The 23,811-nt window shown below is 51.3% G+C and overlaps 1 protein-coding gene across 1 annotated transcript in view; it reads left to right on the top strand.

The window, feature by feature from the left end:
- Fbxl2 (F-box and leucine rich repeat protein 2) overlaps positions 1–23,811 on the top strand; it is a 40,196-nt gene that overhangs the window by 8,754 nt on the left and 7,631 nt on the right. Inside the window, exons 3-11 of the mRNA XM_055601793.1 lie at positions 11,757–11,811; positions 12,034–12,108; positions 14,503–14,597; positions 18,825–18,893; positions 19,043–19,138; positions 20,325–20,451; positions 20,565–20,639; positions 22,525–22,655; positions 23,300–23,360. Of these exons, the coding sequence (XP_055457768.1) occupies positions 11,757–11,811; positions 12,034–12,108; positions 14,503–14,597; positions 18,825–18,893; positions 19,043–19,138; positions 20,325–20,451; positions 20,565–20,639; positions 22,525–22,655; positions 23,300–23,360 (784 nt within the window). The remainder of the gene's footprint in view (positions 1–11,756; positions 11,812–12,033; positions 12,109–14,502; positions 14,598–18,824; positions 18,894–19,042; positions 19,139–20,324; positions 20,452–20,564; positions 20,640–22,524; positions 22,656–23,299; positions 23,361–23,811) is intronic.

The following is a 23,811-nucleotide window of genomic DNA, read 5'->3' as shown; positions in this document are numbered from 1 at the left end:
ACACACACACACACACACACACACACACACACACACACACACACACAGACAAACTGACTGACTGACTGACCAGCAGTTCACAGTATACCAGTTAAGAACATAGAGGTTGTGGCCATTTGGGTGAGCTCTGCACAGGCTCCTATGTCAGCTATCTTCTGAAATGAACTGCTTCGTGAGCAGCTGTCCATCACTTTTCTTGAGGGGTCGGGTTCCCACATTTCTGTTCTTATTTTGGAACTAGTCAGAGAAGTTGAAATTTTATTTTATTGTATTTATTTACTTATTTAGGTTTTTTAAGACAAAGTTTCTCTGTGTAGCTCTGGTTTGTCTTGGAACTTGGTCTGTAGATCAGGCTGGCCTTGAACTCACAAAGATCCCCCTGCCTCTGCCTCACAAGTGCTGGGATCGAAGGCCTGTGCTCCCACTGTCTGGCCTCCATCTGGTGATTTTAATTGCTCATTTTAGGAATGTTTAATGTTATTAATTCACATATTCCTTCCACCTACCTTGTTACTAAGTTTATACAGCTTGACTTTTTTTTACCTACCTTTCACTCATGAATTAAAGATTTTCTTGGGCTTGGTAGATGGCCCAGTGGCCAAGAGCACAAGCTGCTCCTTCAGAGATTGAGTTTGGTTCTTGGTGCTCCCGTCTGGTGGCTCATAACCACCCATAGCTCCAGCTCCAGAGGATTCAGTGCCCTCTTCTGGCCTCCATCAGCAAGAACGTTCATGTACCCACACATGGGACATGTATGCATTCATGTAATCAAAAATAAAAATAAAGCTCTTTTAAAAGTGAAGTTCTCTATCCTTGCTCTCACATAGCTCGGTAGCTCACGCCGTTCCTGTCCCTGGGGAATCAGTTGTATGCTGTTTATGCAAGTGGACGTGCTTGCTGTCGCCTGCACTAGGTGAAAATGTAGTGCCTGGATTTTCCACATTGTTGTCCTCTCTCCTGCTTTTTGGAGCCAGATTTTATGGCTTGGCATCCTAATCTTATCTGTTCGTGTGCCGCCTTAAGATGTGGTACCTGGTTTTGTATTCTTTCTTTGGCTGTCTCAAGCCATTTTCCCAGTTGCTGTGTCGGCATTTTGATCTCTGATGCTTTGTCTCCAGACTCTTCCTGAGAAAGGGCTTAGAAGAAACATTGTCCCAAGTCCCTGCATGTCTTTTTCTCACTACAAAGATGGAACACCATGACCAAAAGCAACTTGGGGAGGAAAGGGTTTATTTCATGTTACAGTTTGTAGTCCACAGTGCAAGAACTCAGGCAGGCAGGAACTGGGAGTCAGGAACTCCATGGGACCATGGAGGGGTGCTGCTCACTGGCTTGCTCAGCCTCTGCTTTCTCATAGAACCCAGGGCCACCTTCCCGGGGTGGCTCCACCCACAGTGATCTGGGACCTCCCACATCAGTCATTAGTCAAAAAATGCCCCATTTAACTTGCACAGGCCAATTCTTTCTTTTTCTTTTCTTTCTTTCTTTCTTTTCTTCCTTCCTTCCTTCTTTCTTTCTTTCTCTTCCTCCCTCCCTCCCTCCCTCCCTCCCTCCCTCCCTCCCTTCCTTCCTTCCTTCCTTCCTTCCTTCCTTCCTTCCTTCCTTCCTTCTTCCTTTTCTTATGTATATAATATTCTGTCTGCATGTACAGCTTCATGCCAGAAGAGGGCACCAGATATCATTATAGACGGTTATGAGCCACCATGTGATTGCCGACAATTGAACTCAAGACCTCTGAAAGAGGAGACAGTGCTCTTAACCTCTAAGCCATCTTTCCAGACATCTCAAGTCAGTTTTTACATTTCCATGAGGGGCTGAGAGAACTCAGCAGTTAATAGTACTTGCTGCTCTTGCAGAGAACTTGGGTTCCGTTTCCAGCTCCCACACTGGGCAGAATAAACTGCAGCTCCACGTGCCTTCTTCTGGCCTCACACTGAAACTCATAAATACGTGAGTCTGTGTCTTTGGGTGTTTTCCAAGTCACCGTTTCTGCTTTTCCTGTCATTTGCATGCCCCTCCCCCTGCCCCTCCAGGGGTGTGTGGCAACCTATAAGGTGGATATTCTGTGCCCGTCTTCATTATTTCTCATTTCTTCCCTAATCCTTTTTATTTCTGTCTTTGGCCTTTTTTATGTTTTTCTTTTTCTCTTTTTAGCTAGACCTGGTAGCACAGGCCTTTAATCCCAGCATTTGTGAGGAAGTAGCAGGTAGATCTCTGTGAGTTCAAGGGCCAGCTTGGTCTACATAGTGAGACCTTGCTTCAAAAAAAAAAAAAAAATAAATAAAATAAAATTGTTTTATGTATTTGTCTCAAGATAATGCTCTTAATTTTTCCTTTGGGTATTTATTATCCCTTTGTGTGTTGCGTGTGCTACAGTGTGCCTGTGGAGGCTGGAGGACGAGCCCCTCATTTTCCCACCTTTGCACACTCCTGGGGATGGTGCTTAGGTTGTCAGGCTTGGACCTGCCGAGCCAGCCCGCCACTCCCTGCTTTTGTTTCGTGACAGATGGTTTCAGGTAGCCCAGGCTGGCCTCAGTCTCACTAGCTCCTTAAACTCTGGATCCTCCCATCTCCCCCTTTTAACTTCTTCTCAAGGCAGATCTTTGCCTTACAGTGTTGTGCAGGAGTCAACTCCTAGGAGAGGAACTGGCCTTTCAGCTTCAGCATCGTCATAGTTCTTTTAATTCATTAAAAAAAAAAAAAAGCTCCCTAATATGCACCATCCATTTAGCTCAACATTTGCCCTAGAAAATGAGGTTTCTTTTCTTTCTGTTTCATCATCATCATTGTTGTGAAAGAGGTTTTCACTGTGTGGTGCCGGCCAGGAGTTCTCTATGCAGGCCAGGCTGGCCTCAAACTCACAGAGCTCTGCCTCCCTGAGTGCTCGGGATTAAAGGTGTGCATCACCATGCCCGGCCAGAAAAGGTCTCTTGAATGCCCTGTCGCAATCTGACCACCATCACTTGATAATCAAAGCAGTGTCTTGAAGAGGCAACATAGACCTGACTACTCTTCATTGTGTAGAAAAGAAGAAAAGAAAAAACAAACCAGGCCCAAAAGCAGGGTGTCTTCATCCGTATTCCACAGGTAGTAAGAGTGCTGTTGGAGTCTGAAGGGTACACGTGTCAAGTTTCATGGTCTTTCCTCTGTAAACGTATCACTCTACAGGCTTAAAGCAATAGTATGCAGCTTGTTTTTGGTCTCTGTCCGGCAGAGATCCCACAAATCCTCACAATCCTGGAACTCTATAGACCAGGCTGGCCCTGAACTCATGGAGTTCTGCTTTCCTCTGCCTCCCCAGCGCTCCCATGTTTGGCGGTGTGCACCTTTCAGCAACTGTACGCACCGTTCTTCAGTGCTCGTTCAGCACCAGAGGCCCCGAGTCTAGCTGGACTGTGGCTGGGCGAATCCATAGTTCCCTGCTGTAATAGCAGAGAGCTGACACCCTCCTGTGCTGGCGTGTGGCATCCGTTCTGTCATGAACGAGAAGGAGCTGGATGCCTGGATCCTGTATCGTGGTTCTGGGGCTGGTGTAAAAACACAGGAAGAAATAACAGTTACAATAATGTGAATGGGGCTGGGAGGAGGCTCGGTTCTTGCAAAGGACGTAGCTTTGTTCCCACACGTGGTACCTCACAGCCATCCGTAGCAGAAGTTTCGGGGCTCGAATGGTCTCTTCTGCTCTCGGCACACATGTGGAGAACATGCACAGTGGGTTGGCTACCCTGACGTCAACGTGACACAAGCTAGAGCTAGAGTCATCAAAAGGAGAAAACTTCAACTGAGAAATTGCTTCCGTAAGGTCTGCCTAGAAGGCATTTTCGTAATTAGTAATTGATGGGGGAGGGGCGTCCCTGGGCTGGTGGTCCTGGGTTCTACAAGAAGGCAGGCTGAGCAAGCCATGAGGAGCAAGCCAGTAAGCAGCACCCCTCCATGGACTCCCCATGAGCTCCTGCCTCCAGGTTCCAGCTGTGTTTAAGTTCCTGTCCTGATTTCCTTCAACGGTGAGCAGCGATGTAGACTGTAAGCTTAACAGATCCTTTCTTCCCCAGCTTGCTTTTTGGTCATGGTGTCTCATCATAGTAATGGAAACCCTGACTAAGACACACTGAAAACAAACTTAAAACAAACAAACACATAAAACAATGGGCTGCAGAGATGACTCAGAGGTTAAGAGCCCTGGCTGCTCATCCAGAGGACCCAGGTTCAATTCCCAGCACCCATATGGCAGCTCACAACTGTCTGTAACTCCTGTTCCCGGGGATCCAATACCCTCACACAGACAGACAGACATGCAAGCAAAATGCCAATGCAATGAAATAAAAATAATAGATCATTTAACAAAGTAAAACTGAAATATTTAGTTCAAGGGAATAAATATTATTAGTAAATATTTAGTTCAAGGGAGTGAGTCATATTGGGATGCTCAAAACTGGATGGCTGGCGAGCTGGGTTCCAGCTGTCTGAAACGGTGGGGCTGTATCCCAACGCCCCCAAGGAGAAGGGAGAGACGAGCTCCTGAGCATGTCCACATGATGAGTGAGTGAGCAGAAGCCTAAAAGTCCATTCACAGTGGAAGATACCTGCAAAGGGAAGAAAGTGCCAGCAAACATACCTTTTGCTCAGCGCTCTGGGTGAAGGAGGGAGCAGTTCGTCCTGATGGGCCCAGCCAGGCACAGTGGTGAATCCCAGTGCTTGGGAGGCTGAGGCAGGAGGTTAGCCTGCCCTACCTATTGCAGAACAAAACAAACAAGATAAATCTGCTTCCAAATAAGGGGTGGGGAGTCTCAGAAATTGTGTGCTTAGAAATGTGTTAACTTGGGGGCTGGAGAGATGGCTCAGTGGTTAAGAGCACTAGCTGCTCTTCCAAAGGACCCAGGTTCAAATCCCAGCAACCATATGGCAGTTCACGACTGTCTGTAACTCCAGTTCAAGGGGATCTGACAGCCTTGCACAGATATGTATGAGGGCAAATACAAATGTAAATAAAGTAATTTAAAAAAACAAAACAAAACAAAAAAATGTGTTACCTTGATTCATGCAACTGTGTGGGAGAGCCGGGTGTAAACAGCTTAAGAGGGAATTTCTCGAACATTTGAGCCTTCTGCTCCTCAGGAGCCATATAAAAATGCAGTCCCGAGAAGCTTTCAAAGTTATGTAAGAAAAAGATCCACTGTAAGGTGGAGTAAGTCCTGGCATAGGGTAGGTCCAGGGAGCTAGAAACCCGGCAAGCAGAGATCAGCACACGAGACACAATCACAGAAACACTGAACCGCTTTTGAGGGACCTGAAGGCAGATCCCGAGCTCTAAAGAGAATCGTACACAAAGAACAGGGAGATTTAAAGTGGCTTGAGCTGGTTTTTAGAATGGATTACAGGTGTGAATCTTCCATGTATCGAAGAACATCAGTTACAAACAGGATCAGGTAGGGTAAATTCAAACCTACATAATTACAATCAAATGGCAGAACTTCAACACAAGAAGCCTCATTTTATTAGGTTTTGTTTATTTTTGTTTCGAAACATTTATTTACGTGTATGTGTGAGTGGATGTGCATATGTGTACCAGAAGAGGCTGCCTGATCCAAGTCCTGGGAACTGAGCCTCCATCCTCTGGAAGAGCAGCCAGTGCTCTTAACAGCCTCGCCGGCTCTCCGGCCCTTGTTTCCTTTGTGTGTATGTGTGTTGGTTGGGCCGTGCATGTTGGAGTCAGAGGACATCTTAGTTAGGTAGAGTCGCTGTTGCTGTGAGGAGACGCCATGACCAAAAGCAATTTGGGGAGGAAAGGGCTTATTTCACTCACAGTTCATCACTGAAGGCGGTGAGTGCGCAAACGCAGGCAGGGACCTGGAGGCAGGAGCTGATGCAGAGGCCATGCAGGGTGCTGCTTACTGGCTGCTCCATAGGCACTCTTTTAAAGCCCATTTAAAAATTGTGTTTATTGGCATCTTATATACATTGATGTTTTGCCTGCATGTATGTCTGGGTGAGGGTGTCAGAGGGTGAGCGAACAGGAGTTACAGACGGTTGTGTGTAGCCGTGTGCATGCTGAGAGTTGAACCCAGGTCCTCCAAAAGAGCAGTCAGTGCTCTTAACTACTGAGCCATCTCTCCAGCCCCTCGGCCTGCTTTTCCTATAGACCTCAGGTCCGCCGGCCAGCTGAGACATCACCCACAATGGGCTGGGCCCTCCCCCATGAACCATAATTAGGAAAATGGCCCACAGGCTTGCGTACAGCCCAGTCATCTGGAGGCATTTTCTTAGTTAAAGCTCTCTCCCCTTCGATGACTCCAGTTGGTATCAAATTGACATAAAACTGTCCAGCGCAGAGGACAACTGGTGAAGTTGATTCCATCCATCCTGTAGGCTCTGGGGTTGGACCTCTGCCCTTTGGGTGTGGCAGCTGAGCCATCTCAAAAGTCCTAACCAAACCTGTAGAGTGATCCCCACTCCAGGAAATAGTCAGCAGTAGCCAGCTGCAGGGCCGCCGCAGCAGTGCCAATAGGAAGGTAGTGGGGTCTACTCCCCGCGCCCACAGGAGGAGAAGCCTCCAACTGTTTTCCTGAGCTAGTTATTCTAAGATGAAGACACAACAGTGATAACGAAGTCCTTTTCGTAATGGTGTAGCCAACTGGCAACTCTTCAAAGAGAAACACAAAGTAATCACAGGTGCTCATTCCTCTCTCCGACACCACAGCCCTGGGCATCCCAGCAGCCTAGTGACCTGGCAAGGCGGGCTCCATTTCTCCCGGCGCTGTGTTCTCTCCTACGCAGCTAAAGCTGAAGCTCCAAAGGAGCCCAGGAGATCACAATGGCTCGTGGTAAAACCTAACAGTACACAGTAAGAAGGCCATGGGAACTGGAGCCGGGTATGGTGGCACATGAATTCACCCAGCGCTGACAAGGCAGAGGCAGATCTCTGTGAGCTTTAAGGCCAGCTTGGTCCACATGGTGAGGCCTTCTCTCAAAAAACAAAACAAAACAACACCCCCCCCCCCCCAATTTAAAAATTGCTTACTTCTGGAATTTTTGCATTTAATATTTTCAGACCATAGTTAGCCACCTAAAAACTGAAGCTGCAGGAGAGCCAAAGTATGTGATCAAAACAATTGGAAGTGCCAACAAATACATGAACACAAATATTTGTAGCAGAATTGCTCACAAGAGCCAAAATGAGGAACCACAGATGTCCGTCACCAGATGACCGACCAAACAAAGCGAGACATAAACATACAAAGAGGAGAAGTACCGGTGTGTGCCAGTGTGGGTGAGTGTGAAGACACTGTAGGGAAGGAAGCCATGACCTGGAGGTCTGCTAAGTCCATTTCCCTGAAGGATCGGAGAGGCACCTTGCAGCCGGAAGCACACAGTTTTCGCCAGGGGTTCAGGGACGTGGCTGGCTACAGAATGTGGCGTTCCACTTGGGCAATGAGACTGTTTTCAAACTCGATCTCAGAGCTGACGGTGCAACACCAGTAGTTGCTGCGCTGTGCGATTTAAGTGTTTGATTTTATGTTACACGATTTTACCTCATCCCGTTAAAGCCTCTCTTGCGAGTGTCAGGGCTGATGTTTCTGAAAACTGTCAAAGATGGACTTTAACACCTTTGACCTCAGAATGCTGACCAGGAAGTAAGAAACGGAGGGTGAGTCTTCAGTGAGCATTGTCTAGTAGCAGCATTTTTGGTTTGGTTTTGTTGTGAGGCAGGGTCTTCCTATGTAGCCCTGGCTGCCCTGGAACTTGCTCTGCAGACCAGGCTGACCTCAAACTCACAGGGATCCTCCTGCCTCTGCCTCCCAAGTTCTGGGATCAAAGGTATTCGCCACCACACCTGGCCAAGTATCGGTCTTAGAAGAAAGAAAATGTGGCCAATTACTGTGTGTGGAGGAATTAGAGAGCAGGGGCGTGGGGAGAGGGTGACCAGGGCAGCAGTGACAGGGACAGCCTGGAACTGCTAGTGAATTTTTTGACCTCAGGGAGAGTAATGCGAGGTAGCGTAGCCCTGGAGGCTAAAAACGTGGGGCTGTGCTGTGGGAGAGCAGGGTTAAGAGCACGCCCAGTGGTCTCATCTACAGTGGTTCAAAAGGAAAGAAGTTTTAAAGTCCTGAAAGAAAGTTCTCCTGTCCTAAAACTATACAGCCCGTGTGTTCATTTTAAAAAAGAAAAGGCTGGCCCAGTGTGGTGGCGCACACCTTTAAATCCCAGCCCTCAGCAGGCAGAGGCAGATGGATCTCTGTGTGATACAGGCCAGCCTGGTCTACAAGTTGAGTCCAGGACAGCCAGGGCTATACAGAGAAACCCTGTGTCAAAAAACAAACAAACAACAAAAAGCCTGGAGCCAGGCATGGTGGTGCACACCTTTAATTTGAGTGCTCAGGAGGCAGAGAGGTAGGTGGATGGCTTTGAGTTCGGCCTTCATAGTGAATCCTAGGACTGTCGGGACTAGGTCGAGAGAACCTGTCTCAAAAAAAAAAAAAAAAAAAAAAAAAAGCCCCAACAAAGACAAAACACAAAGCCTGGGCCCATTTAAGAAGAAGGAGAGACCCAACTCCATAAAGTTACTCTCCGATCTCTGCGTGTATTCTGTGGCTCACCACACCTATCTTCCTGGACACCCTATGTACCACAGTAATAATTGTTAAAATTAACCCAGTGCTGGTGAGGTGGCACAGCAGGAAAACACTTGTACAAGCCCGGTGACTTGAATTCAATGCCAGGATCCTTGGTGGGAGGACAGAACCGGTTTTCCAAATTGTCCTCTGACCTCCATGTGTGTTCTGTGGTTTGCTCACACACACACGCACACACATATACACACATACACACATATACACACATACACACACATGCGTGCATGCACGTACAGGCACAAATAATACATTTTATTTTAAAATAACCCTTTTCAAGTAACTTCAAGCTGAGGAAGATTCACCACAGACACAGTGCTAACAGGATTTCTTGCCCAGAAAGATTAGTTAAGTCTCCGGGAGCGAACGGCAGAGTAAGATGAGTGCCAGAAAATGGAAAGTGTGCTTTACCTTAGTGGATGCCTTCTGAGGTAGTGTGTGTAGTTTTGTGTGTATAGATTTTTTTCTCCCCCAATACTCTAAAACATTTGATTCTGTCCAAGTTTCCTACAAATTCTGTGTAATGCCAGTAAACGTTTCAGAAATTGTTCTTATGCAAATTGACATGATTCTAGAGTGTAAATGGAAATTCAGAGGGTCAAGAATAATGAGGATGGACCCACTGAAGAACAAGGATAAAGAATTTGCACGATGGGACTTCAGAACATAGGACAGAGCTCCATAGTGAATTTGGGCTCTCAGGGTGCAGGACAGGACCGATGGAGCAGCTATCTATCTACAAGTAGATTTGTGTCATTCCCTGTTGCTGCGATCAAAAACTCCAACTAAGGCAACCTGGGCTGAAAGGGTCTCTTCTGGTCCACAGAGTGAGTGCATCCGTGGGGGGAAGGACAAGCTTGGCTTGAGGCACTGAGCCGGCACAGCCACCATCAAACAAAAGTTGCATTCTGGGTAAAGATGTGCGTGGGGAGAATGATGTGGCCCCCGCCCCCACCCCCACGATGCACTTTCCCGCTCAGTGACCGTAAACCTGGGCGGTCAGCATTCTGGCCCACTTGGTTCCCCCCCGGTTCAGTCTACAGAGCTCTTGTTTCACTGCGTGCGGGTCTAGATTTTTCCAAACAGCACGCTCACTGAAGGAGAACTCCACCCCGTGGGCAGCTGAGCCTCAAGGAAGCCAGCAGGCGTCAGCCTTTCCCGGCAGTGTGCGTGGGCTCTCGGGCTGGTGGGCTCAGACTGCAGCTCCGCCCTCTTCACCCCTGCGCCTGGCCACCCAGCCTGGCTCTGAAACCTCACCGTAGTCCTCTCCCGGTGTGGGTGTGGCTGTGACAAGTGACTAAGGTGCAGCCTGTGGTGGCACGCTGCGCTGTGAGAGGCTGGCTGTCCTTGTCTTCAGGGGTGCCGTGTCGCTGACAGACAGGGACTTTGACTCTCCGGGGTGGGTCCCCGAGGGTGCTCAAGCGGACCCCAGCCGACCCGTTTATCTGTATCACACGCCTTTGCACTGCCAGCACGAAATGTGTCCGGGGGTAGTTTGCGGGGCCGCCTGTGGGCTAGCGACATGGCTTTTGAGGCAGGGGGCCTGCGGGGCGAGCAGGATAAACTCCGATAGAGGTCGCCTAGCGCCTAGCGGTGCAGCGGCCCTGAGGTAGAGGAATAGCCCTCCTGCGGCGCTGCCGATGACTGCAGCCTCCCAGCCGGAAAAGAAAGACGGAGACGGCTTCCGTGACAACCTCTGCCCCCCACCCCACCCCCACCCCAAGAAACAGTCCAGACAGGAAGCCTTTGAAGACCAGGCTGGCCTTGGACTCACAGAGATCTGCCCGCCTCTGCCTCCCAAGTGCCGGGATCGAAGGTGTGGGCCACCACCACCCAGCTTGAGAATTCTTAAAAACTGTGATGAGGACGCTGGAGAGTTTCTCTTCACGGTTGATGGCTTCTGGTAGGGGTCTGGTGGGCAAGGACTCAGTTTCCTCTAAGGGGCCGGACCCCAGGAGTTTGACCCCACACCAGTGAGAATATGACACACAAAATGGATTTGGTCTTGTTTTTTTTCTTTTTCTTCTTTCTTCTGGGAGGAGGTCACAAGGGTCAGGGGGTGGACCCGGGAGGACCGGGAAGGGAGTGAGATCAGAGTGCATTATGTGAAATTCCCTAATAATCCACACAAAAGGAGGAGAAATGGGTGTGTCAGCACACATTTCCGCCGCCGGCGTCTTCTGCACTTAGATCATGTGTTAAGGCCAGGACAGCCACAGGCTTCCGTCCCTTGTGTTCACCGAGGGCGTCTGTCACCTGTAGTCCCCCGGTATTCTGTGGGTCCACCCTGGTAGTGCAGCTCGTGTGGTCCGTCCCGAGCCCAGGGAATCCTGGCTCCACACCAGCTGTTCCCCTGAAGGCTGCTGGGAACCGTACGGATGTGCGTCTGGCACCTCCCCCTGCCGCCTTCCTCACGAGCGCGCACCTCTCCTTTTCACCACACAGCGTTGGGCCTGCCCTCAGCACTCCCACCCTCCTGCACCGCCGTGCTCACACAGCGAACCTGCTCTGACACCCGGAGTCAGAGGGACTGGAGACCCTGCCACGCCCGTGGCCACCTTCCTCTAAACCCCTGCGAGGTCAGCAGGCCGCAGTCAGTGCCTCTGCTCCACTCCAGCATTCCTCATCTCCCGCAGCTTCTGGTGCCCGGGAGAACCCACTTAAGGAGGGGGAGCCCTTTGCCGCGTGAACGGTCACCTACCGAATGGGCTGTCACACCTTTTGAAACACGTTACTCGAGGCTCCAGTGTCCCGTTGGGGAGGCCACAGCAGGAGCTGGCACCGCGCGTTAGACAGGTTACACGGCAGGGAGTGGGCTACCCGCCTCCGCACCTGGGAAACTGGTCTCCAAGGAGAACGAACAGGGGTCCACTTTCCCACACCCGGTTCTCCGAGCAGGAGTCTGGTGACTTCCGTTTTGAGAGGATTCGTGGCATGACTAGAACAGAATGGTGCGCACAGACACTCGAGTTTAGGCGGCCTTGGGGAGGCGGTGCGCGCCAGCTGCTGGCTGCGGGCTCCCGAGCATTCTGTGTATCCAGCTGAGGCCCTAGATTTTGTCTTCCAAGTTCTAACCGTCCTAAGATGTGGACACGGTCTCATCCTCTTGCCTTTTCTCTTTCTCTCTAGAATATTCTCCTTTCTGGATATCGTAACTCTATGCCGATGTGCACAGATTTCCAAGGTAGAGTTTTGCCTGATTGTTACTCGGTGTCAATGAGACAGACGGGCTTGGTTCAAACAAGCTGTTACAGTTAGATTGTCTTATTCAAATAAGTCTGATAATCCTGCATTTTATTTTAACTTGATATGTGCCAAGAATAAAAGTTTGGAAAGAAGAGACATGACATATCAGTTCTCAGTGTGTCCCTCTCACCCACCCCCCTCTTTTTCTTCTGTCTCCCAGGCCTGGAACATCTTAGCCCTGGATGGAAGCAACTGGCAAAGAATAGATCTTTTTAACTTTCAAACAGATGTGGAGGTGAGTTCATTCAGTTAAATTATGTTTATCTGGTGCGTGTGTGTATGTGTGTGTGTGTGTGTATGTGTGCGCGCACACTTGCCAAGGGGTGTAAGTGGAGGTCAGAGGACAACTTGCAGCTTGCAGGAGCTGCTCCCTCCCTCCACCCAGCAGGTGCCGAGGACCGGTTCAGGCCTGCAGGCTTGGGCGCAGGCACCTTCTCCCACCGGGACAGCTGTCGGTGGTCGTGTCTCTGAGGCAGGGTCTCTCCATTCTGCCGCTGAAGCAGGCGTGCAGAGCACCTCCCTGTTCCTCCTCAGGCTCTGGAGGATAGAGGAGGGACCATAGGTCCCTCTGTCTAGTCCCTGGAGCTGACACACAGCAGTTAGTCCTGACTGCCCAGGTGTTCAGGGCACGCGACAATCATGAGTGCAGGGACTGCCCACGTGCTCTGAGCATGCCCAGGCATTAGTGGCATGCGTGCATGGTTCTCTCAACACCAGGCTGCAGAGACCCTCAGCGGACAAGCATGCTGGCTGCTCCTGCAGAGCACCCAGATTTGGTTCCCAATACCACCTGGTTGCTCACCACCACCTATAACTCGGGCTCCAGGCGACCTGATGCCCTCTCTGACCTTTCAAGGCTCCCACACTCACGCTGTGCACATAAACTCGCAGTCAAATACATGTACATGCAATGAGGTAAATACACTAGTTTTAAAAAGCAGACCAAAGAAACCGAGGAGCAAATAGGCCGAGTGTGTGTACTTCCTATTAGGGAAGTAGATTGCATACCTGTGGCTTCATACAAACGCCAGAACAACGTGTCCAAGTGATGGGAGTCTAGGGCCGCCGTCACTTTGTGAGAGTACGTGCTTCCCTGAGGTGAGGCCTTCAGACTGGACACGTGAGACCAGGAGAGGGCTTGCTGGGCAAAGGACTTGCCGCCAAGCCCGACTGTGTGAGTTCAGTCCTGGGGCCCTGTGTGGTGGAAGAAGAGAACAGACTCCTGCAAATCAGCCCCTGACCCCCACACACCTGATGTGGCGTTTTTACAAGTATACACATATAAATAAATCACAAATTAAAATAAAGAAATCGGATGTTCCTCATCAATCTTCCTAGTTGTTGGGAGAGTGAGGAGTCAGTTTTCTTTAAGAATATTGTCCATGGGCCAGGCGAGGTGATGGTGCACACCTATGGTCCCAGCATTCAGGGAGGCAGAGGCAGGCAGAGCTCTGCTCTGTGAGTTCGAGGCCAGTCTGGTCTACAAAGTGAGTCCAGGACAGCCAGGGCTACCCAGAGAAAAAAAACACTGTCTCAAACAAACAAACAAACAAACAAAAAACCAAACAAAACAAAAAGAAAAAAAGAATAATTCCCCTGGTAAGCCGGTTGCCGGTTGTGTTCCAGTGGAATGGCACACGTTCAAGAGCACAGGCATAGGCAGCACAAGCTGGACTCAATGGGTGAAAGACAAATCAACCCGCAAAGCTGGGAGGGTAAGGCAGAGCGGAGCTGGGAGGAGCAGGGGGGAGGGGCGAGCATGATGAAAACAGATGATACAGAGTCTCAAAGATCTGAGTGCAAATTCTGGCATAAGAACTGTTGTTCCAGTGAAGAAAGAAATCCTCACATCAGAGAGAGCCAGCAACATTGCAGCGGGCTTCGGCGGTTAGGAGCTTACACGCTGAGATGTCCAACTCCTAATCTTCCCCCCTAGCAGCAAAGAGTTCTTTTTGCAGTTGTCTCGGGTTTTGTTTAAATGAAGTTGAGTTAGAGAGGTGGCTCGGGGTTAAAGGCGCTGGCTGCTTTTCTAGGGGGGCCGAGTTCAGTTCCTAGCACACATGCTGGAGGCTTACGCGCCCCTGCAAGCTTGGTCTCCAGGGGAGCCAGCGCTCTCTTCTGGCCTTTGTGGGTACCCACACACGTACACATAAATTAAAATAGATTAATTAGCTCAGGTAATCCTCAAGAAAGCGTAATGGCTATTATCAGTGTCAAAGTTCAGCCCTGCAGTCCAGCTGAGGTGCAAGCCAGGCAGCGTGCCTGCTGCCTTGTGTCGCAGCAAATTCAGCATTTACGGGTCTCTATGGCTAACATAACTGCCTGCCACAAGCACGCATGAAACGCGCACGTTAAGAAGATTGAGTTCCTTCGTCAGCAGCGTTATTTCATTCCCCCGGTGGCTTCCACAGCCATGAGGAGGGTGTGTCCGCGCCCTTCCAAGGGCAGCAGGGCTCTCCGAGATTCTTGGCCGCACAGGCGGAAGACAGTCCCCAGAGGCTGCGGCTGGCCTCTGGAGAGCAGAAGGGCATGCCTCCCGCTGCATTCGGAAACAGCGTTTACAGTGCAGCGTCCGCTGGTGCGTGGGCAACAGGAAAACATGACCGTTTCCCACCTTCCTCCGTTCCAGGGCCGAGTCGTGGAAAACATCTCCAAGAGGTGCGGCGGCTTCCTGAGAAAGCTCAGCTTGCGTGGCTGCATCGGCGTCGGGGACTCCTCCTTGAAGTGAGTGACAGCCGCAGTGGCTGCTAGGTCACAGCAGCTGATGGTTGACGCCAGAAAAAGCAAAGCAAGCTGGTTCTAGGCTGTGCTCTGGCCCTTTCTGTGGCTTTTCGCCTAACTAGAGCCACGCCTTTGGAAGAACACCCCAGTGTCCTGAGCGGAACCGCCTGGACAAGCGGCTTCACCTGCCCGGCGTGAACTCTCTCTCCTGATGTCAGTGGGGCAGTCAGGGGTGTGCAGGAGATCAGCACTGGGAATTGTGCTTGCTCGCTCTCCTCTGCCCCGCTCTTCACTCTCCCATCATCCTAGCTCCTTAGAAAAGACTACTCACACAAAACAGTTCTTTCAGAAATGCCTTTATGGCATAGAGTTTTGATAGCATTTTGCTCCCTCATGGTGGGACGGGACTAAAACATTACTTTGATTACAGCGATCAATAGTGTGTAACTCTGCACACCCCCTTCCTGCCAGGGAGCCGAGGTTTGTTGGAGGGTGAAAGGGTTTCTTTGGCTTACAGGTCACAGTCCGTCATCGAGGGAAGCCAACATGAGAGCTTAAAGCTTACTAGCTGGCCTAGCTTCTGTTCTTACACGGCCAAGGCCACCAGCTCAGGGATTGTGTCGCCCACGGTGGGCTGGGCAGTTAAGAGAACGCCTCACAGATCTGGCCACAAGTGACTGAAGCCATTCTCCAGCTGAGGTCCCCTCCTCCTGGTGACTCTAGGTTTATCTGCAGCTGACGAATGAGGCTAACTGCCACCTCAGGCCTTTGTTACCTGCCGAGCCATCCCTCCATCCCACAAACGATATATATATATATATATATATATATTTAAACAGGGTCTCTCTATTATTTAGCTCTGGCTGCCCTGGAACCTACTATGTAGACCAGAATGGCCTTGAACTCACAGAGATCCACACCACAGTGAGCCTCCGTGAGGGTTTTTAAAGCAAACATACAGCAGAGAGTAGAGCCGGCTTTATTGGGTGGGGGAAAGGGGGCAAATATAGGTCACGCAGCATGACTGTGGTCAACACCCGTGACCTGCCAGAGCAGAACCGCCGTACTGAGACTGTCACTGGTACGGTGTAGGTCTCCTGATACACTAAAGGCTAGTTCAGGCCAGATTTCCTGCCTAAAAGCTTTGTCCGTCAGTGAAACGGACTGAGTCTAGTGTATCGGAAAGCAGGCCTGATATAGCTTATAACGCCAGACAAAAATCTAACAGTTGTCCCATTGAAGACGCCAAAATAGATGTACAAGTGTGCCTTTCTGGTGGGGACTATCAAAGGCCATTTATTTGCTTGCTTGCTTGCTTGCTTGTTTTGGGGTCCCATGCTATGCTTGTGGCTGGCCTAGAGCTGGCCTCTGCATCCGGAGTGCTGGGGTTAAAGGTGCGCACCATCATCGCCAGATGCAATACTTCTTACTGTGGAACGAAACCCTGATTTAGCAGAAAGCACTGTTTCGAGGCCAAGAGCGCGTCCTGGTTTGCTGTGAGTTTGAGGCCAAAACTATCGATTACTTATGTATCTGAGCATCAGAGGGAGAGCGTTCCTCTGTGTGTGGCTCCTGCCACTCGGGGCAGCTGCCCTGGGGTCATTCACCTTGCTGTAGACACCGGCAGCTCGTTCCTTTCTGCGCATGAGCAGTACTCCATCCTATGATGTGCAGATGTTGTGCAGGTGCGGAGCTCCCGTTCTCTAACCCTGTCTTAGGAGGCGGGGAGATGGCTCGGGGGTTGAGAGAACCTGCTGCTCTTGCGGACTTCCCAGCGCCAGTGTCAGGTCGCCCAGAACCTATGTAACTCCAGGGGATCCAGGCCCCCCTTGTGGCCTCCACGGGCACTGCACTCATGACACATACCCAGACACATAAAAGTAACCTCCTGCAATTGCATTTAATACACAGCCTCACTGAACTGCAAGCTTAGCCTTAGGCGTGTTTAGAACATTGGCTGTGACCACAGACAAACGCTCGCTCGCTCACACACTCGCTTCCTCTCACTGTCTATCTCACGCTCCTGCTCCTTCCCTCCCTCTCCTCTCCTCACCCCTTATTTGTGGGCATGCACGCTTGCCATGGCTGATGTGTGGAGCTCGGCAGACAAGTCATGGGAGTTGGTTCTCCTCTCCTACCACGTCAGGCTTGGCACCAAGCATTGCTGCCTGACAACTACCTCAGGGCCCCCCCAGCCCTCACCTTTAGCTTTAAAGAATCTCTTTACAAAGAGAAAGGACTCTTTTAAGCTCCCGCTCGGTCTGTGGCCGTACAGTTCTTCCTCGCCCGTGCCAGCCTTTGATGCGGCATGCCCTTTTCACGTGGCCCGGTGTGGCTCTTCCGAGTCTCCCTGGTCCCGATGCTGATCAGCGTCTTCCCGGGCCTTGACTCACCACCCATGGATCTTTTGGGGAAATGTCTGTCCAGGCCATGTGCCCATTTTTTTTTTCCTGTAGGTTGTTTTTATTGATTTCCGAGAGTTTTTAATACGTTTTGGATTCCAGTGCTTGGCACAGTACCTCTGCAGATGTGTTCTCCCAGCCTTTTAATGGCCTGTCTGAGGGGAAGTTTCTTTACAGACTTATTTAATTTAAAAGTTCTTGTTTGCGTGTGGGCCAGCACGGATCTGTGTGCACCGTGTGTGGGCAGCTGTCTGCAGAGGGCAGAGGAGCGCATTGGGTTTCTCTGAGCTGGAGTTTCGGACAGTTGAAAGCCACCGCGTGGGTGACGGGAACTGAACTAACAGGGCTCAGCGGCCCCCAGCACCCAAGAGAAGTTTTTATGAAGAGTATCCCACTGACTTCTTCCTTATGGAACGTCAGAACACGCTGCATTCCTGGGGCCACAGACACCCTGAGCCGGGCTCTCACTGGGGAAGTCTTTAACTGCGTTTGCTTTCATCTGTCTTCCAGGGTCATACCCTTTGCTAGGCTTGGGGCTGGGGTGTGGCTGTGACAGAGCGTATGCTCCTGTGGCACATGAGAAGCACAAGATCCTCAGGCCCACAAAACAGCCATTCGGACTATTAATTAATTAAAGACTTAATCGTTTATGTGTGTAAGCGTTTGTCCACACATACGTGTGTGTGTGCCCGCAGAGGCCGTGAGAGGCCCCTGGAGTCCCTGCAACTGGTGTTAGAGATGGTTGTGTGTGCAGCCTGTGGCTCCTGTCTTCAGGCCCTCTGCACGAGCTCTTCACCACTGTCATCTCTCCAGCCCCCATTAGTTAGCATAAAAGATCGTTAGGTCGGACGAGAGGCATTCCTTTAGGCGGCCTCTGCATTCCTGCAGCGAGAGCCCCCTCACTACCCAACCCCAGGAACAAGGACCTACCTTTGAGGTTTTTCAGGTGGGAGTAGCGCCGAACCCCACCGAGGGGTGGGGTGACCTTCCGATGTCATGCTCCTAGGTAGTTGTCATCCCAGCCATAGGTAGCTGCTCACAGGCGTGCCAGGGTCACGGACGGCAGATGCCAGCATTCTAGTCCTCTTGTACCCTTTGAGCATCATGGACTTCGTGGGTTTCGGCTCCATCTTCCCAGCCTCGCCCACAGGGATCCAGCTCGGGGCCCCACACGTTGGCAGGACACAGTGAGCTGCTGGCACGCGCCCTGTGGCCAGGTTGTAGAGTGGTGGGTGCTTCCTGGAACAGCCAGTACTCGGCCATGAGACCCGCTGAAGTCAAATCTCGGGAAGGTGCTCAGGTTGCCTGAGCGTGTGTGTCCTGGCAGAAAGAGGCAGTGAGGTGCAGTTTTCTGGCCTGGCTATCACCCACGGTCAAGGCAGGTTCTCCACGACTCAGGTCCTTGCCAGTAGGTGATGGGTCGTGACGCTAACGCTGCAGGCCCAGAGTGCCGCAGGGTGCAGTGCGAGAGTTTACCCCTTGCTTCACGCTGACTTTTCCAGTAGGGAAATGCCAGGTCTCTCACCTCAGATGACCCCCAAAGTGGGCGGGAGGGTCAACTGAGTAGCTTGGGGCCTCCGCTCCTCAACCTGTGGTAACCCCTAAGAGCCACCCAGGTTGCAGAGCCAGCATCTGCCCTGGAGTCTGTGTGGCCTTCGCTGATCTGAGGAGGGTTTGGAAAGGGCTGTTTGAAGTGCGAGGCTGTGCTGCCCTCTAGTGGCCACACCGCAGCACGCAGCCACCAGAGCACGCTGCGGGCCGCCGGGCTCTCAAAGCATTTCTGCTACTTTTTTCTTTTTTCTTTTTTTTTTTTTTTTCCTTATTTTAGGACCTTTGCACAGAACTGCCGAAACATTGAACATTTAAACCTCAATGGCTGCACAAAAATCACTGACAGGTAGGACTAAGGATGGGTCTGGGGACAGAGTGACCACAGGGAAATGGTGTGTGTGTGTATGTGTGTGTATGTGAGTGTGTGTGTGTGTGAGAGAGAGAGAGAGAGAGAGAAAGGCTGGACCTGTCTTCAGTGTGCCTGCTCTCTTGCAGCACGTGTTACAGCCTCAGCAGATTCTGTCCCAAGCTGAAACACCTGGATCTCACGTCCTGCGTGTCTATTACCAACAGCTCCTTGAAAGGCATCAGGTGAGGACTTGGCACTTGGGGGTCACAGAGAGCAGTGCAGGCCGAGGGTTGGCTCAGCCTGTACCCGGAGTCCGCGTAACGAGCCAGGAATGCTGGCACCTGGCAGCCAGCCTACTCCAGCCGGGTTCAGAGAGGGCCCTGTGTGACAGGGAGGGGCAGAACGCAGGACAAAGCACACACGAGTCATGAAAGAGGGCATGCAGCTAGGGGCTGTGGAGAGGGGTTAAGAGTACGCACTACTCCAGCACTACTCCAGAGTAGCCGAGTTTCCTTCACTCGTGCGGGCAGCTAACAATCGCCTGTAACTCCAGATCCGGCATGGCGACCTCTTCTGGCCACAGTGGGCAACTGCATCCAGAGATACAACCACACACACACACACACACACACACACACACACACACACTTTAAAATTAAAGAGAATTTAAAGCTAGTTATTTCCTATCTTCTTTTTTTTTTTTTTAAATATGTATGTTTTGCCTGTGTGTATGTCTGTGTGAGGAATCCGAATCTGGAGTTACAGACGGGTGTGAGCTGCCTGTGGGTGCTGAGAATTGAACCTCGTGCTTTTAACCACTGAGCATCTCTCCAGCTTCCTGTTTTCTATTTTTAATTCTTTTTTTTTTCTTTTTGTGGTGGATAAGTCCATAAACTTGTAGTTGGTAGTGAAAGTGTGAAATCCGAGGTAGAACTCTGGCCTGGAATGGCCCTTCTACATCTCTGACGTTCACTGAGATGTAGTTTGAGGCTGGGTTAGTGCTGTTTGATTTGTGCGTTATCTAGCTGTATCTTGTCTGTTTGTGAGCTCATTATAATCAACTGCTGGTTTAAAAATTAGTAGCAAAAGGTGGCAAGCAATGTAGGCACACACCCTAAGTCAGCCTCTGGCCACACAGAAAACACACACAGAGCCCGCGCGCGCACACACACACACGCACACACACACACACACAGCACACACACACACACAGAGCACACACGCACACACACACTTCCACAGGGAAGCCCACCCCCCCCCCCCCCACTAGAGCGGTGTGTCTCGGTCTGAGGCACTCCCAGCGGCTCGCGGGGAGGAAGGGGTGTCAGACAGGCCCCGGGCCCCCTCCTCCCCGGTCGCCCCTGGCGTACTGAGTCCGGCGCTGTCTGCAGGAGGCTGCACAGGTGCCGTTGTTCTTTGTTCTCTCAGCGAGGGTTGCCGGAGCCTGGAATACCTGAACCTCTCCTGGTGTGACCAGATCACAAAGGAAGGCATCGAGGCGCTGGTGCGGGGCTGCCGGGGCCTGAAAGCCCTGCTCCTGAGAGGTTGCACCCAGGTACAGAGGGCGCGCCTGCCCAGCCTGCCTTCCTTGCGGCGGCGGGCCCCAGGGTGCCTGACCCGGCCCCTCACCGGGATCCCATCCCTCTTTCATTTCCTCCACCCGCTCAGTTAGAGGACGAAGCTCTGAAGCACATCCAGAACCACTGCCACGAGCTCGTGAGCCTCAACCTGCAGTCCTGCTCGGTAAGTACGGCCCGAGCATCTGCGCGCAGGCGCACCGCCCGCCCTACTGCGCAGCCCGCGGGCAGGCTGCACGTGCAGCGCGGCTGGCTGGCTGGCGCGTGGCCCGGTCGCCTGGCCCCGGCTGCTCACCCTCTATCCTCACTGGAGCCGCGAGTCTTTGTAAAGTGAGGGGCTATGGAAGGCCGCACAAGGCCACTGGCACCTCCCCAAATCATGGAAGTCAGCCTCGATTGTTAATTTCTGTACCTGTATTCACATTCAGGCAGAAACATTTATGCTTTTCATGTATATGACGATATATGGCATATATCACACGCACGCATATATATGAGAGACAAATGGACAAGGTCTCAGTGCATAGCCCAGGCTAGCCTGAAACTCTCGCGCTTCAGCATACTGAAAGCTGGGATTACAGGTGTGAGCTAGTATGCTTGGCTGGCTCTTAAAAAAAAAAATCAGGAATGCTCAGACCTCAACAGCCTGGTAAGATCTCAGCGTAATTTCTTTTTAACGTGTTAGAACTGATGGCCTCCCACTCTCCCTCTCTGAGAGCCACAGCACCTGGCTGGGGACATGGCTCAGTCACTTAAGTGTTGGCCTTGCAAGCACGGGACCTGAGTCCTACCCATAGAGCCATGTAAAAAAGCTGAGCGCTGGGGCAGCAGACAGCAATGTTCACGCAGCTCGCTGGCCAGCAGCCTGCTCTACCCACTGTGTTCTGAGCCAGTAACAGAATGTATCTCAAAAAATAAGGTGGCCAGCCTGAAGAACAGCACCTGAGGCTGTGCACGCATGCACGCACAAAGCAGTGCTGTAAACAGAGGGCATGCGCAAGAGGAAGCCAGCATGTTCTCTAGGCAGTAGCCTGGAAGGACTGCCAGCCTTCCTCACTGCCGCTGTGTGGACGTACAGCCATGAGCTGCATGGCCCAAGGGGAGCCTAGGTTTTTGAGAAACGTAATAGAAAGACATTGCATTCAGCTTTTGACTAACGAATCTTAGTGTGTCATGTGTGTGGTGGTGGGAAGAAAGCAATGATCGTCATAGACGATCACAGACCTGCCTGGACTGTCCAAAGGACAGACCTGGAGCTACATGGCATAGCAGTGCCGATGGTGAGCTTAACAGGTACACGCTTATGTCTGCACGAATCCGTCTCTTTGAATGCAAAGATTGTTCTGGATCTTCATAGCCACATTAAATAGAACTCCAAGGAATTATTAGTAACCAGTTTTCCTTTTCTCTGAACTGCCTGGCGTAATGTTATAAATATGCACATAAACACAGCATGATTTCTACAAGGACACAACGTGTCTGCATCCACCGCACACCAATGTGTCCCTTAACTGGGAGGCCTGAGCTCTTTATTCATGGATTTCAGGAGTTGATAAATTTTCTCCTGAAGAGTCTTCTGATGACTGTTAGGGTGGGCTCTTGGACTTTCAGTGTCCATTGTTAGTACTAGAATATTCTACAGCTGGGCAGGAGCTTCCCTCCACTCTTGTCTAGTGGTGCTGGCACATACCCACTTAGTGATAGCCCAGACAAGTTCTCGGAACACAGCCTTGGTCTGGAACCTGCTACCTAGACCAGGCTGACTCCAGACTTGCAGGGATCTACCTGTCTCTGCTTCCTGGGTGCTGGCATCAAAGTTGTATGCCTGGCTGGTTTTGTCGAGGTAGGGTTTCACTTACGAAGTCCAGGATGGCTCGGACTCCCTAATCCTCCTGCCTCAGCCTGCTGAGTGCCAGGGTGCAGGCGAGTGCTGCCATGCCCAGCCTGCTTACATTTCCTTTGGTGTGCTGGCAGTCAGGGAAGCCAGGGGGCGGCGGCGCACCCCTGGTGCGTGCGGAGCTGGCGTCTGACTGCCACGCCCTTCCCCGCAGCGAATCACTGATGACGGCGTGGTGCAGATCTGCAGGGGCTGCCACCGGCTGCAGGCCCTGTGCCTCTCGGGTTGCGGCACCCTCACAGACGCGTCTCTCACAGCCCTGGGTCTCAACTGCCCCAGACTGCAGTGAGTATGACCCACTTTGCTGTGGCTCCCCGAGAACCAGGCTGCCAGAGGGGAGGTTGGCCAGCCCTCAGGGAGGGGTGCTGGAGCCAGGGCTGTTGGTGGATTGCAGTAAGGGCGCCTGACCCCATCAAGGGCCTAGCGTGGGTGTGCAGGGTGGCTGACTCTTGCTGTTTCCTGGTCTGTTTCGTGCATTTGTCCATAATGTGCCTCATGCTGTTATGCTTTGGCTTTTGCCGTCAGACTGGTTTGGTGGTGCACAGACTAAGAGTGGGTCTCTGATGACCCTGTCAGTGGGTGGGGAAACTCAGGGAAAGTCGAGGCTGCTTGCTTATCATCTTCCCGAATATACAGGAAGAAAGCCCAGTTCCCAAGGTGAAGTGCTAGCCCTGCGCAAAGTCCATTTGACTGTGTTTAAAGCAACAGTGGTGGGAAGGCTCCGGGCTGACTGTCCACTTAGTGCTCTAGACCTTCGAGCCTGGCGCCATCTGTCGGGAGAGGCAGTGTTTGCATGACCCAGGAGATGACCAGAGCCGCATCTGGTCATCTCCATGTGCCACAGAGCAGGCTCGAGAATATGCACCATGCAATGATTCTGTCACTAACCAGGCGCGCTGGTTTTTTTCTCCCCTCATCCCCCGTCACAGAATTTTGGAGGCTGCCCGATGCTCCCATCTGACTGATGCAGGCTTTACACTCTTAGCTCGGGTAAGGCATAGAGTTTGAGACAAAACCGTGCTGCAATTCATCTCCCTAATTCAAAGTGACTCAGGGTGGTTTTAGGGTACACAAACAAACCAAAATCCAGCTTCAGAAGAGATGAACACGAGGGAGGCTAGAACCCTTCAGGTAGGTTTGGCACTTTTTGTCAGCTGGCCAGGACTCCAGGGAGATCCTGGCAGATGTGTTCAACTTTTCAACATGACACTGTCATCTATAAAGCTCATGCTTAAGAACTGTACATTTACAGAGTTAACAAAATGTAACTAAAAAGAAAAATAAAATTAAAAAAAAAAAAAAGAACTGTACATTTGAGCTACCAAAAAAAGCATTGGACCGCATCCATACCTGTCCTTGGGCAGTGTTACCCACGGGCTGCATGCCTTCATAGGACTGTGGGATGAGTTCGAGCCTCACTGTCACTTGTCAGCGAGACCAA

The sequence above is a fragment of the Psammomys obesus genome, unplaced genomic scaffold (genome assembly GCF_907164565.1).
Source record: "Psammomys obesus unplaced genomic scaffold, mPsaObe1.curated_primary_1811, whole genome shotgun sequence".
Classification (NCBI taxonomy): Eukaryota; Metazoa; Chordata; class Mammalia; order Rodentia; family Muridae; genus Psammomys; species Psammomys obesus.
Note: the sequence above shows the minus strand (reverse complement) of the source record. Positions and strands in the feature narration are given on the sequence as shown.